Raw genomic sequence first — 14,607 nt, 5'->3', positions numbered from 1 at the left:
ATGTTATTAACATCTTAATGAAAATTTTAGTTCAGTTTGTTACTATGCACTTCAGTTACTGTACTGCTCATTTTGTACAATGAAAGTCAGTTTCCCTTGCAGGTTATTGGTGTACCCATGCTTGTGTTTCAGACACTACATGAGAATGTTTAAAAATGCTGAACACAAAAAACCACCCCAGGAAAAAAAACGCTTTGCATGGCCCTAGACAGCATATTTTGCTTGTTTGTCTACAAAACCCATAATTTTAATTCTGAGCCAAATTTAAATCTACAGTGTCCTTTCAAAAGCTAGGGAGTACAGTCAACCATTTATCTGTGTGGTGAATTTTCATTGACATTAGTGATCTCTTCAAGCAAATAGATGTCAGGTATAGTCAAATAGACACAATAAATCCTGCAGGGAGTTAGACCAGACCCTTGCAGTCTCTTCTAATCTTATGGTTCTATGAAATACAGTAAGCATATTAATTTGTAGTATTTCTGTACATTAGTGATGAGAGTAATTTACAAAACATGTGGCATAGTTATCAATACTTTATTAGTTTGTTTATGCAATATTCCTTTTACATAAAATCATGTAAATAATTATTGAAAATATTTTATACAAAAGCTCATGAGAGGTTGAGAAGTTAAAAAATATCTACTTTGATATGCCACTAAGATTTACAAAGGATTGTAAATAAGAGGCAAAGAATGCAAAGTTCTATTTTAAGACTTAAGACGAGAGAATCTGAAGTTCTAATAAAAGTGTCTAGTGTTCGGAAGATTTCTGCCTATACAGTTAAGTTTTCCAGACTGTTTGGCTAAATACCTGTATCAATCACCTAAACACTTAAATTCCAAAAAGTTAAGTTAAAGGCGTTCCATATACTTGTAAAATAAAGTTATTTAGATTTGCAGCTAAGTGTTTAAACGATCAATAAATATTTTGCTTTGTCTCCATATGTTTGAATACTTGTATTTATATAAACCTAAGAATGAGTTTATTTCCCCGCCTTGCTTACGTAGCTGCACACATATTCACTTAAGGCAGTGAGTTTGACTAGTAATCTGCTTTTCCATCTCCCTTCTTCCTAGACAAGTTAACAGCAATACCATTCTATAATGGCCCATTTCTCATAGGTGTGGAACACCTTCAACTGCCATTAAAGTTGCTGAGGCACTCAGCATCTTACAGAGTTGAGCCTCAAAACTCTATAGCAAGTAAATCCAACACTTAGTCATTCTCTAGCAACTGAGCATGTCACCTTAGCAATTCAATCTCTTTCTTCATCTGGAAACTGAGGAACCAATTTGGATACCTGAAGCCCTACCTGTAACTCACAGTCCAACAGCAAGCTAATTTGTGTGGTATTATCGAGCTAGATGCTACTTCTGCTTTTTCCCTGGAATTTCTATTGTCATAAAATCTTCAGCTAAAGTTACTTCTTGACCATTTAACGCTGATTCAGCTTGTCTCTTCAGTTCCGTGACATCAATATCTCCTTCTCCAATCTGACCAGCTGGTTTATACCTCTGACTGAAGTGAGTCAGAACCAGTTTCTTAACCTTACACAACTTTGCAAACTCAGCTGCCATTTTTGGAGTGCTATGACCATGCTCTTTGGCTTTGTCCATTTGGGTGTCATCCAATGTGGCTTCATGAACTAACACATCTGCTTCGTAACAGAGTTTCATTGCTCCATCTCCAACCACACCTGAACAGTCACCTAAAATACAAATTTTTCTTCCAGGAATAGGCTCATCCAAGACATCTGAAGGAGAAATGGTTACTCCATTTTCTAAGACAACCGTAACACCATTCTTCAGTTTCCCATATATAGGACCTGGCTGAACTCCTAGAAAGTTAAGTCAAAAGTGTCTGGTTAGTTTTAGTGTTTTGAAAATAAACACTGCTCATATTTCAATGCAATATCTGACAAATTTTACATTTAACCTATTCTTAAGGCATGGTTTTCTTACAAATTAAGTATTAGGGTATGGCAAAGTGGGAATTTTCTTTAATATTTTTATGAATCCTATGTGCACCTCAGTTTCTCTCTATCATTGCATTGCTACCCAGTGGGAGCAAAAACATTAAACGTTGCTCTTGCACCAACACAGGAGACATAAGCATGTATCACCTCACTGTCTGGGTAGAATGAATAGTCATTAAGGAACTGGTTGAAACTGATCCAGATCAACAGAGAGAGTCCAGAGAGACAACAGGTAGTACCAATGATTGAACAATCACTTCCTCTCAGCAGGGAAGCTGAAGAGGAACCCAAGTTCCAGCAGTGGGGCTCTGAACTCAGCATGGCCCTGCCTGGAGAATAAAAAAGGACAGACGTGTCCATCAGGGAATAAAATGTGGTCTTCTGGGTTTGGAGGAAGCTAGCTCACTACTGGGGAACTTACTAAGTAAATCAGAGAGAGATAGTGCCTGAAAATGGAGTTCACTACAGCATGGCTGGTGAATTATGGCTTCACCAGAATGGACTATTCTTTAACATTTATTTCTCTATGCTAACCTAAGGACTTCCAATGCTGTGTTCAGCTGACTAATAAATCCTACTTTGCTTTTGAAAACACTGTTGGGGTGTCACTGCAAATACCAGCTCAGGTGCATTAGTCCCTGAAGAGCGTACACGTCTCTAACCAGAAGTGTATCTCAGTTGGACTCACTGATTAGAACTCAATGGTGTGAAGCAAGAGTGCTGAAGCCCCAGAAGTTCATCAGTGAGGCTGTGTGGCGTATGCTGAAAGAAGAGAGAGACCTCTTGAGGTCTGGCACACTAAAGGGTATTTCAAAGAGTCTGTTCAAAAGCCGGTGGTGTAGCACCAATATTGTAGATCCATGACTTACAAAAACTAGTATTTTACTTATTTCATACTCCAAGAAAACAAAATCTTTTAATTTTAGTAAGAGGCTCTACTAACAGATTTTAAGTTGTGTATTTTGAAGCTGATACATCCCCCCAAATACACTCTACGGCCAGTTTTATGATCTCTTTCTCATGTAAGCCCTTAATAAATGTGCTAGAAAGGGGAGCTTGGTTTTTACCCCTCTAATGATCAAACTAGTATGCATTTGTATGGAAAAAATAAGTTCTAGAATATCAAACTTTCCTTTTCTTGTGAAGAATAAAGTGTCCCATTTCAGAATGTATTACAGACAGATGCACACTGTTCTGATTCAGTAAGCTTCCTTGCAGAAGTTTTCAGAAGACACTCTGGCTATTAGTGAAGAATATAATTTTGTTACAATTCCTGGAAACGTGAATCAGCTGTCAGCCTGAACACTGTGTATACGTGAATATCCATCACCTATTGATGGATCCATTTTCAACAGTTATATTGTAACACTCTTGCTTACACACTATCATAATAGGTGCCTTAGAAATTCTAATAAGGCATTTGGCAGTTAATGTAAGCATATACGAAATGTAGTTAATCATATAGTTCTATTATGACTTTAATGTACATCACTTACATCATAAGGACATTCATGAATAGATTTTAAGAAACAAAGTAATATCCACAAGTCATAAGAATTAAAGGAAAAAATAAATGAAGCTAGTTACCAAGGCCTTTTAGCTTCTGTGCATTGAGTTTACCAGTCCGCTGCTTCTCCTCCACTAAAAATCCAAAGGAAGGAATACGGTGAAATAATCGAAATGCTTTCATAACAAATTGCTGATTGTTGACCAGTGTGTAGGAGTTTTCTACATGATCCAGATGGAGCGTTCTCCCTTGCACTTCTTTGGAAGAGACTTCATCTCTGTCAACATAAGACAGTTCTTTAAATTCTTCTGCAGGGCACTGATCTGGTGTAGGTACCAGTTCATGAACCACATATGGAAAGAGAAGTTGCGAGTGGGAGAGTTCCAGAGTTCTGCAAATGAAGTTTCGTAGTCCTAATGGTCCATAGATATCAACAGGTTGCTTGCTTGTAGTAGAACTACTCTGAAGACTAATTGTGCACAGGAGACCAGGAAGACCAAAAAAATGGTCCCCATGAAGATGAGTTATGAATATCTTAGTAATTCTACCTATGATTAAAACAAAAAGACACCATAGTAAGTGTGCTGAATGACAATTACACTCACAGCTGCAAAATTAGAACTGGTTGAAAAATTCAATTATTTTGTGGGAAATTTACAAAAAAATTAGTTCCCAATTTTTTTAAAACCAAAACCAAACCAAGAAGTGACGTTTTTTAATTGAAATTTTTTTCACTTTTTATTTTTTCAATGAAAATTTGAAAAATGTGAACCAAAATTACATTTGTCACTTTTTTTGTTTTGGTTGATAAGCCATTTTTCCCCAAAGGTTTGTGTGATTGAAAGTTTAGATCAAAATATATTTTAAGAGCAAAGAAACTAAGAAAAATTGACTAATATGGTGATCTTTGCTGCATTAAAATGCAAACAAGTTGGGGATGGGGGCTGCACTTTGTCATACCACATGAAGACTGTGGGCCAGTGAGAACTACTGGGCGAACTTCTGCCTTTGTTCTAGTTTCTAGTTCATTCCAAACATTCATCTAGTCTGACCTTCTGTTTTATCACAGGTCACTCCCAATTACCCATGAATTGAGCCCAATAACTTGTGTTTGTCTAATGCATATGTTCCAGAAAGGTTTACAATCTTGATCTGAAAACTTCAGGAAATGAGTAATTCATCAATTCCCTTGGTGGTTTATTCAAATGGTTAATCACCCTCCCTGTTAATTTGCGCCTTCTTTCTAATTTGGCTTCAGTTTCCAGCCACTGGTTCTTGTTATATACCTTTCTTTGCTAGATTAAAGGGCCCTTTACTACCCGGTATTTTCTTCCTGTTGTGAAGGTACCTATAGATTAATCTTCTTGTAGATAAACTACACAGCTCTTTAGATCTCACTGTAAGGCATTTTCTCCAGCCCTCAAATAATTTTTTGTAGCTTTTTTCTGTACCCTCAGCAATTTTTCAACATTTTATTTAAAGTGTCAGTATCAAACCTGGACACAATATTCCAGCATTGCTCTCACCAATGTCAAATACAGAGGTTTTAAAAAAATTGCATCCCTACTCCCACTCATTACTCCCATTTATACATGAAAGGATTGCATTAGCCCTTTTTCCACAAAATTGAACTGGGAGCTTATGTCGCATTGCTTGTCTACTATGACCAATAACTCATTTTCAGAGTAACTGGCTTTCCAGGATACAGTCCCCCATTCTGCATTCCTAGATGTATAACTTTGCATTTGGCTGTAAAATGCATTTTGCCTGAATGGACCCTGCTTACCAAGCAATCCAGACTGCTCTCTCTGACTACCGTGTCCTCATCACTGACCACTTTGTTATAATGTGCAGATTCTCAGCAGTGATTTTATATATAACTTTCACTTCACTGATGAAAGCCTTGAATAGCATTAGGCCTAGGATTGATCCCTGTGGGACCCCACTAAAATACCCCGTTCGATGATGATCCCCCATTGATAGCTGCTTTTTGAGATGTGTCAGGCAGTTCTTAATCCACTTAACTTGTGCTCTCTTGATATTGTATATTACTAGTTATTCTTAATCAGAAAGTACCATGGTATTAAGTCAAATACCTAAGTATATTACATATATGCAGTCACATTTGCCAACCAAATTCGTAATTTCAAAGAATAAACTAAGATTATTTGAAAAGACCTAACTTCCATAAAACTATCCTGAATGGCATTAATTATATTCCCATCCTTAAACTCTTTATTAATTGAATCCCATCAACTTTTTGATTATTTTGCCTGACATTGATAGTGGGCTAATCAGCCTATAGTTATATTCGTGTCATCCCACTTCTCCTTTTTGAATACTGGCACAACATGAGCACTTTTCAAGTCTTCTGTAATTTCCCCAGTATTCTGAGATTTATTAAAAATTAATGTTAACAGTACATAGACCCTCAGCCAACTCTTTTAGGACTCTTAGGTGCAAGTTATCCAGGCCTGCTAATTTAAAAATGTTTATCACTAATAGATAATGTCTATCATCCTCATTAGCTACTAATAGACTGGAAAGAACTTCATTTTTATGTGGTAGGAATATCTCATCCTGCTTCTTTCCAAATATAGAACAGAAATATTTACTGAACACTTTTCTGCAATATCAATAATTTTACCATCCCCATCTAGTGATGAGCCTATGCAACTGCTAAGATTTCTTTTGTTTTTACTTAAACAAACATGAAAACAAATAATGTACAATCAGCAGCACACTCAGTGTTTATTTTTGATGTTAAATTCAGTTCCATGCTAACCCCTTATGCAGTTTTTGATATGCCATAGTTTTTGGTATGGACAACACAACTGCACTGTAAAAGTCACAAGGGAAAGGTGACTATTTTGGCAGCTAGGTAGAAAGCAGTTAGGGTTTTTGGAACTTGCACAGGTACTGGGAGTGTTTTGGGATAAGCAGATATAACAGCAAATAATTTTAAGTGGTCATGAAATAATTAACGTTAATGATGACATGTCCACCAATATCTGTAGCTTTCTGAACACCCCACTAAAGTGAATGGGACCATTCACACGTCAAGCTATTGTTTCAAGCTGCCTGCAGACTCAGAATACGGCAGTGCATAGGTTTAAATTTAGTTCATTTTTGGAAATTATAATCATGAAGGCTAGAAGCTTGTATTAGATTAAAGCTTATGTTCTGGAGAACAATTCTGCAACAAAGGGTGATAAAGGAGAATATCCTAGCAAGTTCAAATGGTCCCACCTAAAATACAGTAATTAGAGATGTTCACTCATATTTACAGAGGTCTTCAGACAATGTGAGCCTGAATAGAAAAGGTATTTCATTTGGACTGTATGAAGATTTTTCTCTCTCAAGATAACAACTTTCAATTGCACTGACCTGCTTTAAGATGGCTTTTCATAAATTGTGTTTGAGTTCCCTCGCCACAATCAAATAGCCAGCATTCTCCTTCACTACGAACGACTAAAGCTGAAGCTCCTCTTGTTGGAGATGGATATGCTGAGCCCGTTCCCAGAAAAGTTATATCCATGGACATTATGCCCAAGTCAGCGTACCACCCAAAACAAATATATCACTGTAAGTCTATTGCACGTGCTTATTCTGCAGAGGGGAAAAAAACAACAACTAGTTGTGGCTTTGCTTTAAATAAGGGGTGTCAAACTCATTCTACTGCCTGGGTCAAATTACATTTTTTAATGTAGTGCATGGACTGGGGTATAAATTTAGGACTGCCCTTTCCAATTCACAACATATCTCCCAGTGATGTTAATGAGGTCTGCACAAAGATGAAGGGTAGAATATGGCTTTTATTTAGTACCGAACCTTATTGTCCCCTTCAATATCAATTGGAAGGACAGTCTCATTGTCAGAAAGACAACACATTGGTTTATGCCCACTTTGCATTTGGAAGAGAAGAATCTCTTAGCAACAATGATGGCTAGAAATCTATTTGGGCCTGGTCTACGTTAGAAAGTTAAGTTGGTGTCAGTTAGGGTGTGAAAAATCCATACCTCTGCACGGTGTAGTTAAGCCCACCTAACCCCTACCGTTAGGTCAACAAGCTTGTTTACACTTAAAACATGACAGCAGCACAGCCGAGCCACTGTAGTGCTTCAGTATAGACACTACCAATGTTGATGGGAGGGGATTCTCTCTTGGGCATAGGCAATACACCTCCTTGAGAGGCAGTAGCTACGGTCAACAGGGATTTTAGGTCAGCCTAACAATGCCCCTCAAGGGTGTGGATTTTTCACACCCCCGACTGACACAGTTAAACCGACCTATTTTCTAATGTAGACCAGGCCCTAGCTATCAGCTCTCAGGGAGGTGGATTACCTATGGCAGTAGGAGAATCCCTCCTGTCAGTGCAGGTAATGTCTGCACTGAAGTGCTACAGATATAGCTGTGCTGCTGAAGCATTTCTAGTGTAGATGTTGGTTTTAAAATGAAAGCAGAGATTCTACAAAATCTTTAAATGGTATGCAAGCCATATGACAATGTTGAGTGGGTGAGCTGTTTGACACAGCTGTTTTAGCGGCAGTATTTTGTACAAATAGTTGTCATAAGTTGGTTTTGTTTGTTTCTCCTTTACACTGTCAGAAGGAAGTTGTCTTATGTTTATATATGTGATCTGAGTGTATGTGCCATTTGCATGTTCCATTAAAAGCAGTCCAGAGACTGTTAGAGTATTGTAAATTGTATTCATGCTTTATGTTGCATATTTGCATTCTCTTAAGTTAATAATTTAAAAACTTAATTTTCAAAATTTATTTTCAGACATTTCCACAGCCTTGTAAACAATACAAATTTTGAGTATTTCAATAATTAAGTCTTTGCCCTAGGGAGGGGTGAGGGAGGAAAGGAAATCTAATCTGCCTGCCATTAAAGCTACTTCAAAATGTATTAAAATAAAAATACCCATACAGCCAACCACATTTAGTTATATCAAAAGAAATGAACCATTATTTCCTAATGGGCTATAACGATTCTCTCCATTTCAGTTCAATAGTCCATTACCTCACCATATTAACAGGATTCCCTGCAGGATGGTAGAAGATAGTGTAATCAGGTTCAGATTAATAACATGCTATCAGTTACCTTGTTGAAATAAAAGTACTATAGCTCCAGAGAAGTCAGAAATAAAAAAATTGCTTTGTATATAATAGCAACTATAAATACACAAAGGGCTACATTCTTTTTTAACAATGTAGGCATGTCCAGATGATCAATAACTTCTATGTTGAGGTAAGAGCCCAATACAGTTGTTGAAGTTCAAATGGGGGAACAAATTGCACTCCCCCACCCCTCTTCAAGGTACTACCCCAGTAACATGTTCAGTAATTATGTGCTTAGGTGTTTAAATCAGTCCAATATTGTACAGTACATATTTTCAGATACGATATAAAATCAGAGTTCTAGCAACCAGTATTCATTAGAGATCTCATGTCATTTTTGGGAAAGAGGATGTTAAATTCACTACCTGGACCATAAACTGACCATGAATAAGTTTAGGCTGGAAATGAGAAGGTTTCTAGTCACCAGAGGACTGAGGTTTGGAACAACCTCCTAACAGGCATAGAGAGGCAAATACCCTAACTAGTTTTAAGATGAAGCTTGATAAGTTTATGAATGGGAATACACAATGGGGTAACTTGTGATAGCAGGTGGCTGGACTCGATGACCCAGGAGGTCCCTTCCAGTCTTATGCTCCTATGACTTATAGCAGCGTTTTTCAAAGTACGGGTCACGACCCGGTACAGGGTGGTGGCATGTCAGGCACTAGGTCGCCTTGCTGATTCAAATGATAATGATTGTTGCTGCACAGCAGCTCTAAAGGCCTACGCAGCAAGGACCTGGGAGAAGAGAGAGGTAGCAGGTGGGTGGGAACTGGGGAGGGAAGCAAGTTGGGGCTAGCAGGGCTGTTGCAGGCCTCTCCCCTGGCCCCGGAGTTCGCTGCTGCTGACAGGGAGAGAGGGACCTTTGCCCTCAGGGCTCCATGCTGAGGAAGAGAGAGGCCCTTTCCCCAGAACTAGCTACTGCCAGCGGGGAGAGGGCTGGGGGGAATCCTCTCGCCCAGCCCGGGGGGAGCCTGCCTGCACCCCAAACTCCTCATCCCTGGCCCCACTCCAGAGTCCACACCCCCAACCAGAGGCCTCACCCCCTGCATCCCAACCCTCTGCCCCAGCCCTGAGCCCCTTCCTGTACCCTGAACCCCTCATCCTCAGCTCCACCCTAGAGCCCTCACCTCCATACCGAACCCCCTTCCCTACTCTGGGCCACCTCCCACACTCCTTACCATAGGCTTACTAAGGCTAATGTCTAGTGTTAGTTATGTAAAGTGGGTTAAACTGGAACGTATTGCATTATTATGATTTTCCAAAAACTCTAGTCAAAAGATATAATTATGTTGGGTCATGGGCATCAAAAATTTTCTTCAACTGGGTCAGGAGGAAAAAAGTTTGAAAACCACTGACTTATAGGAACCTTTCAGAGTAGCAGCCGTGTTAGTCTGTATCCGCAAAAAAAACCAGGAGGACTTGTGGCACCTTAGAGACTAACAAATTTATTAGAGCTACAGCCCACTTCATCGGATGCACAGAACGGAACATATAGTAATATATATACGTACACATACATATACACACACAGAGATAAATTGGAAGTTACCATACAAACTGTGAGAGGCTAATTAGTTAAGAAGAGCTATTATCAGCAGGAGAAAAAAACTTTTGTAGTGATAATCAAGATGGCCCATTTAGACAGTTGACAAGAAGGTGTGAGGATACTTAAGTTAAGGAAATCGATTCAATATGTGTAATGACCCAACCACTCCCAGTCTCTATTCAAACCCAAGTTAATGGTATCTAGTTTGCATATTAATTCAAGCTCAGCAGTTTCGCATTGGAGTTTGTTTTTGAAGCTTTTCTGTTGCAAAATTACCACCCTTAAATCTTTTACTGAGTGGCCAGAGAGGTTGAAGTGTTCTCCCACCGGTTTTTGAATGTTATGATTCCGGATGTCAGATTTGTGTCCATTTATTCTTTTGTGTACAGACTGTCCAGTTTGGCCAATGTACATGGCAGAGGGGCATTGCTGGCACATGACAGCATATATCACACTGGTAGATGTGCAGGTGAACGAGCCCCTGATGGCGTGGCTAATGTGATTAGGTCCTATGATGGTGTCACTTGAATAAATATGTGGACAGAGTTGGCACCGGGCTTTGTTGCAAGAATAGGTTCCTGGGTTAGTGTTTGTTGTGTGGTTGCTGGTGAGTATTTGCTTCAGGTTGGGGGGCTGTCTGTAAGCGAGGACTGGTCTGTCTCCCAAGATCTGTGAGAGCGAGGGATCATTTTTCAGGATAGGCTGATGATGCGCTGGAAAGGTTTTAGTTGGAGGCTGAAGGTGACAGCTAGTGGCCTTGTTATTTTCTTTGTTGGGGCTGTCCTGTAGTAGGTGACTTCTGGGTACTCTTCTGGTTCTGTCAATCTGTTTTTTCACTTCAGCAGGTGTAGTTTTAAGAATGCTTGATAGAGATCTTGTAGGTGTTTGTCTCTGTTGGAGGGATTGGAGCAAATGCGGTTGTATCTTAGAGCTTGGCTGTAGACAATGGATCGTGTGGTGTGTCCTGGATGGAAGCTGGAGGCATGTAGGTAAGTATAGCGGTCAGTAGGTTTCCGGTACAGGGTGGTGTTTATGTGACCATCGCTTACTATTAGAGCATAAGCTTTTGTGGGCTACAGCCCACGTCATCGGATGCATAGAATGTAACTGTGTGTGTGTGTGTGTGCGCGCGCGCAGTTGCTATACAAACTGTGATGCCTTAAGTTCTCCCTGCAGTTTCAATTCTTCACTTCCTAGATTAAGCAGGTTCTGTGGATCACAGAACTTTTTTCAGAAGAGGTTGCATTTCAGTGATGGGGAAGGGATCCCTACTTATACTGTGTACTTCCTTATAAAACGGATTTCAGATCCTTCAGGATGAAACAATATAGAAGCTTATATAATTTACTTGGAAAACCAAAAAGAGACGAGAGATCCATGCTATTATGATATAAGTATAAGACTTTCTCCCTCACATCTTTACAGGCACAATGCTGAGTCCTTCTGAAGATGGAGCAAGTTTGACTATGCCCCATACCAGCTAATGGCAGCATTCCACTTGTGAGAACCATGCTGCCTGAGTCAAGGGTTTTCCCAGGGATAGTACAAACCTAAGAGTTGCACCTTATATGCATCTCCAACCTACTCCTCTTCTGATCTTCACAGCTGTGAGAGAAGATTGCAACAGTATCTTCAGAAGTCATGCAATTATAGGGACCAACCTGCTCATTCCATGGGGTTTAAATACTTTAAGGGGAGCACATGGCTCTTAGCCACACCTATACTTACACCATTGTGCAGGTAGGAAGAGTCCTAACGCAACAGACATTCCATCCATAGGGAAAGCATCATACAAGTTTCACACTACCAGTTAGCCAGTGCTACTCCACAGATACATTCTGGCAGAACAAAGTGAAGTCATTAAAATCCTTACATAATTTCAGTCCCTTTCTAAAATACATAGGACAGTAACTAAAAATATATCTGACAAATTGAAAAGGGAAGGGTGAGGTAGTGGAGTGTGCACTGGTTTCTACAAAAAACTATCACAAACACCGACCATGAGAAGAGAAAGATTACTTGTTAGCATCCTTTAATGCAAGCGCACCCGGGTTTTCTTGTGCCTTGTAATGAGGAAGATTTGCTAGGATCAGCATTACCATCGCCAGTCCTCTTCGCACTCCGAGATGAAGGACCAGCCCCAGAGAAAGCTCTAGCGGGCCCAGCCTTCTTCACATGCCGCAATGAGGGGCCAGCCCCAGAGAAAGCCCTAGCGGGCCCAACCTTCTTCACACCCCCCGATGAGGGGCCAGCCCTAAAGGGAGCCCCGGTGGGCCCAGCCTTCTTCACACCCCGCGATGAGGGGCCAGCCCTAAACGGAGCCCCAGTGGGCCCAGCCTTCTTCGCACCCCGCGATGAGGGGCCAGCCCTAAACGGAGCCCCGGTGGGCCCAGCCTTCTTTGCACCCCGCGATGAGCGGCCAGCCCTAAAGGGAGCCCCGGTGGGCCCAGCCTCCTTTGCACCCTGCGATGAGCGGCCAGCCCTAAAGGGAGCCCCGGTGGGCCCAGCCTTCTTCACACCCCGCGATGAGGGGCCAGCCCTAAACGGAGCCCCAGTGGGCCCAGCCTTCTTCGCACCCCGCGATGAGGGGCCAGCCTTCTTTGCACCCTGCGATGAGGGGCCAGCCTTCTTCGCACCCCGCGATGAGGGGCCAGCCTTCTTTGCACCCTGCGATGAGGGGCCAGCCTTCTTTGCACCCTGCGATGAGCGGCCAGCCCTAAAGGGAGCCCCGGTGGGCCCAGCCTTCTTCGCACCCCGCGATGAGGGGCCAGCCCCAGTGGGCCCAGCCTTCTTCGCACCCCCTGACACCTGGGCTGCCTCAGCGGCTCCAGTCTCTCTCACACACTTCGATGAATGGGTTGCCCTAGAGGACCCCACCCCAGCGGGCTCAGCCTTCTTCGCACCCCGCCATGACGGGCCAGCCCCCGAGCAGCCGCTGGCGGGCCAGGCCTTCCCCGCGCCTGGCAGCGGGGCCGCTGCAGGTGTTCCCGGCCCTCGCGGGAGGGGGCCTGCGCTCCCCAGCAGCCTAGGCCCGTCTCGCGGCCTCCTCACGCAACGGGGCCGAGCGGCCCCTGCAGCCGGGGCTTTCCGAGGAGGCCGCAGGGGGCAGGCGGAGCCCGCGCACGCCACGCGCCGCGCCGCGGGAGAACCGCGCTGGAGCGCGCCACGTCCCGGGGCGGAGGGAGCCCGGGAAACGCTGCCCCGCCCGCCAGGCCTCCTACCTTCCTGCCCCTCCGCGCGCCGGGAGGAAGCGGCGCCGCCGAGGAGGCGGGACTGGGGGCGGGGCCTGCGGCGAGGGGCGCGGTGCCCGCGGGCGGGGTCGCGCTGGTGCCTCAGGGGCCCAGTCAGCCCATGGGGCGAGGAGCGGGGAGGTGAAAGGGGCCCCAGCGACTGGGGTTGGGGAAGGGGTGACGGAGAGGGTCGTGGGGGTGGCAGCGGGCGTCAGCCAATGGAGTCGGAGTGACAGTGGGGGTCAGCGACGGGGGTGGGGTGATGGAGAGGGGCGGGGAGGGTCAGCGGGTGGGGTGTGATGGTGAAGAGGGGCGGGGGTGGCGGTGGGGGTCACTGACTGGGTTGGTGAGGTGTGTGACAGTGCGGGTCAGCGAGTGGGGTGGCGGCGGGGCTCAGCGACGGGGGTGGGGGTCAGTGACTGGGTTGGGGTGATGGGGAGGGGCAGGGGGTGTGTGACAGTGCGGGTCAGCGAGTGGGGTGGCGGAGGGGGTCAGCGACTGGGATGGGGTGATGGGGTGCAGTGGTGGGGAGGGGCACAGAGGGTCAGTGACTGAGGTAGATGGGTGGATGGCTGGGGCAAGGGCGGGTTCTGACACTGAAATAAACTTGCCCACCGTAAAATTTGATCCTTTATCCACCTTCATCATTTTCAAAAACCCGAGGGTGGAGCTGCAGCCCCCAGTGTTGGCTGTGAACACCAGGCCTCATTGTGCCCCCAGTGAAATCCGTGGGGATTTGTAATGACCCGAGGGAAGGGCTGGGAGCATTCAGACAGCCCTAATAGGAACAGCAATGCCCCCTTAGCGCTGTGTGAAGAGCATCCTGAGAGCTGCAGGAATAGCTGAGTACCATAGGACTGCTGTGACAGCCAGACTTTCAGCCACTTTCAGGCTTTGTCTTTATTGCCAAAAAGGTGGAGTTTACCATCATATAACTATCCAGTTAGTTATTTTGCTGTAAAATCATAAGAGAAACAGGACACCTGTAGGTTTTACTACCAGGTAGCTAGGTGAATTCAACGCTATCTTCCCCCACATGTGGTTGACCACACTAGTTTATTAATTTTTATTTATATTATAGCACATAGGAGCCCCAGTCATGGACCAGGACATGGTTGTGCAAGGCTCTGTGTAAACACAGAAGAAAAAGAAAGTCCCTGCCCTCAAATAGCTTACAATCTACTTAGTGTAGTTTACTTTAGGGTAAAACTACAGATGCA

General features: G+C 43.4%; 1 protein-coding gene across 1 annotated transcript; it reads right to left on the bottom strand.

Annotated features, from left to right (window-relative positions):
- Positions 1 to 438: 438 nt before the first annotated feature.
- ELAC1 (elaC ribonuclease Z 1) lies at positions 439 to 13,424 on the bottom strand. Its single transcript, XM_074953893.1, has 4 exons — positions 13,379 to 13,424; positions 6,873 to 7,094; positions 3,566 to 4,033; positions 439 to 1,840 (listed from the first exon to the last, which is right to left on the bottom strand). Exons 2-4 carry the CDS (start codon positions 7,027 to 7,029, stop codon positions 1,371 to 1,373), a joined length of 1,095 nt encoding a protein of 364 aa, XP_074809994.1. The 5' UTR covers positions 7,030 to 7,094; positions 13,379 to 13,424; the 3' UTR covers positions 439 to 1,370.
- Between the last annotated feature and the right edge of the window lie 1,183 nt (positions 13,425 to 14,607).

This window comes from Natator depressus, chromosome 5 (assembly GCF_965152275.1).
Source record: "Natator depressus isolate rNatDep1 chromosome 5, rNatDep2.hap1, whole genome shotgun sequence".
Taxonomy (NCBI): Eukaryota; Metazoa; Chordata; order Testudines; family Cheloniidae; genus Natator; species Natator depressus.
The sequence above is the reverse complement of the archived record's forward strand: the minus strand, read 5'-3'. Positions and strand labels throughout refer to the sequence as shown.

Excerpts from the sequence above, each read along its gene's own strand:
- ELAC1 (XM_074953893.1), bottom strand. The coding sequence starts at position 7,029 with ATGTCCATGGATATAACTTTTCTGGGAACGGGCTCAGCATATCCATCT. Across the intron at positions 4,034-6,872 it reads GAAAAGCCATCTTAAAGCAG|GTAGAATTACTAAGATATTC; the intron begins GTCAGTGCAATT and ends TTTTAATCATAG. Across the intron at positions 1,841-3,565 it reads ACAGAAGCTAAAAGGCCTTG|GAGTTCAGCCAGGTCCTATA; the intron begins GTAACTAGCTTC and ends TTAACTTTCTAG.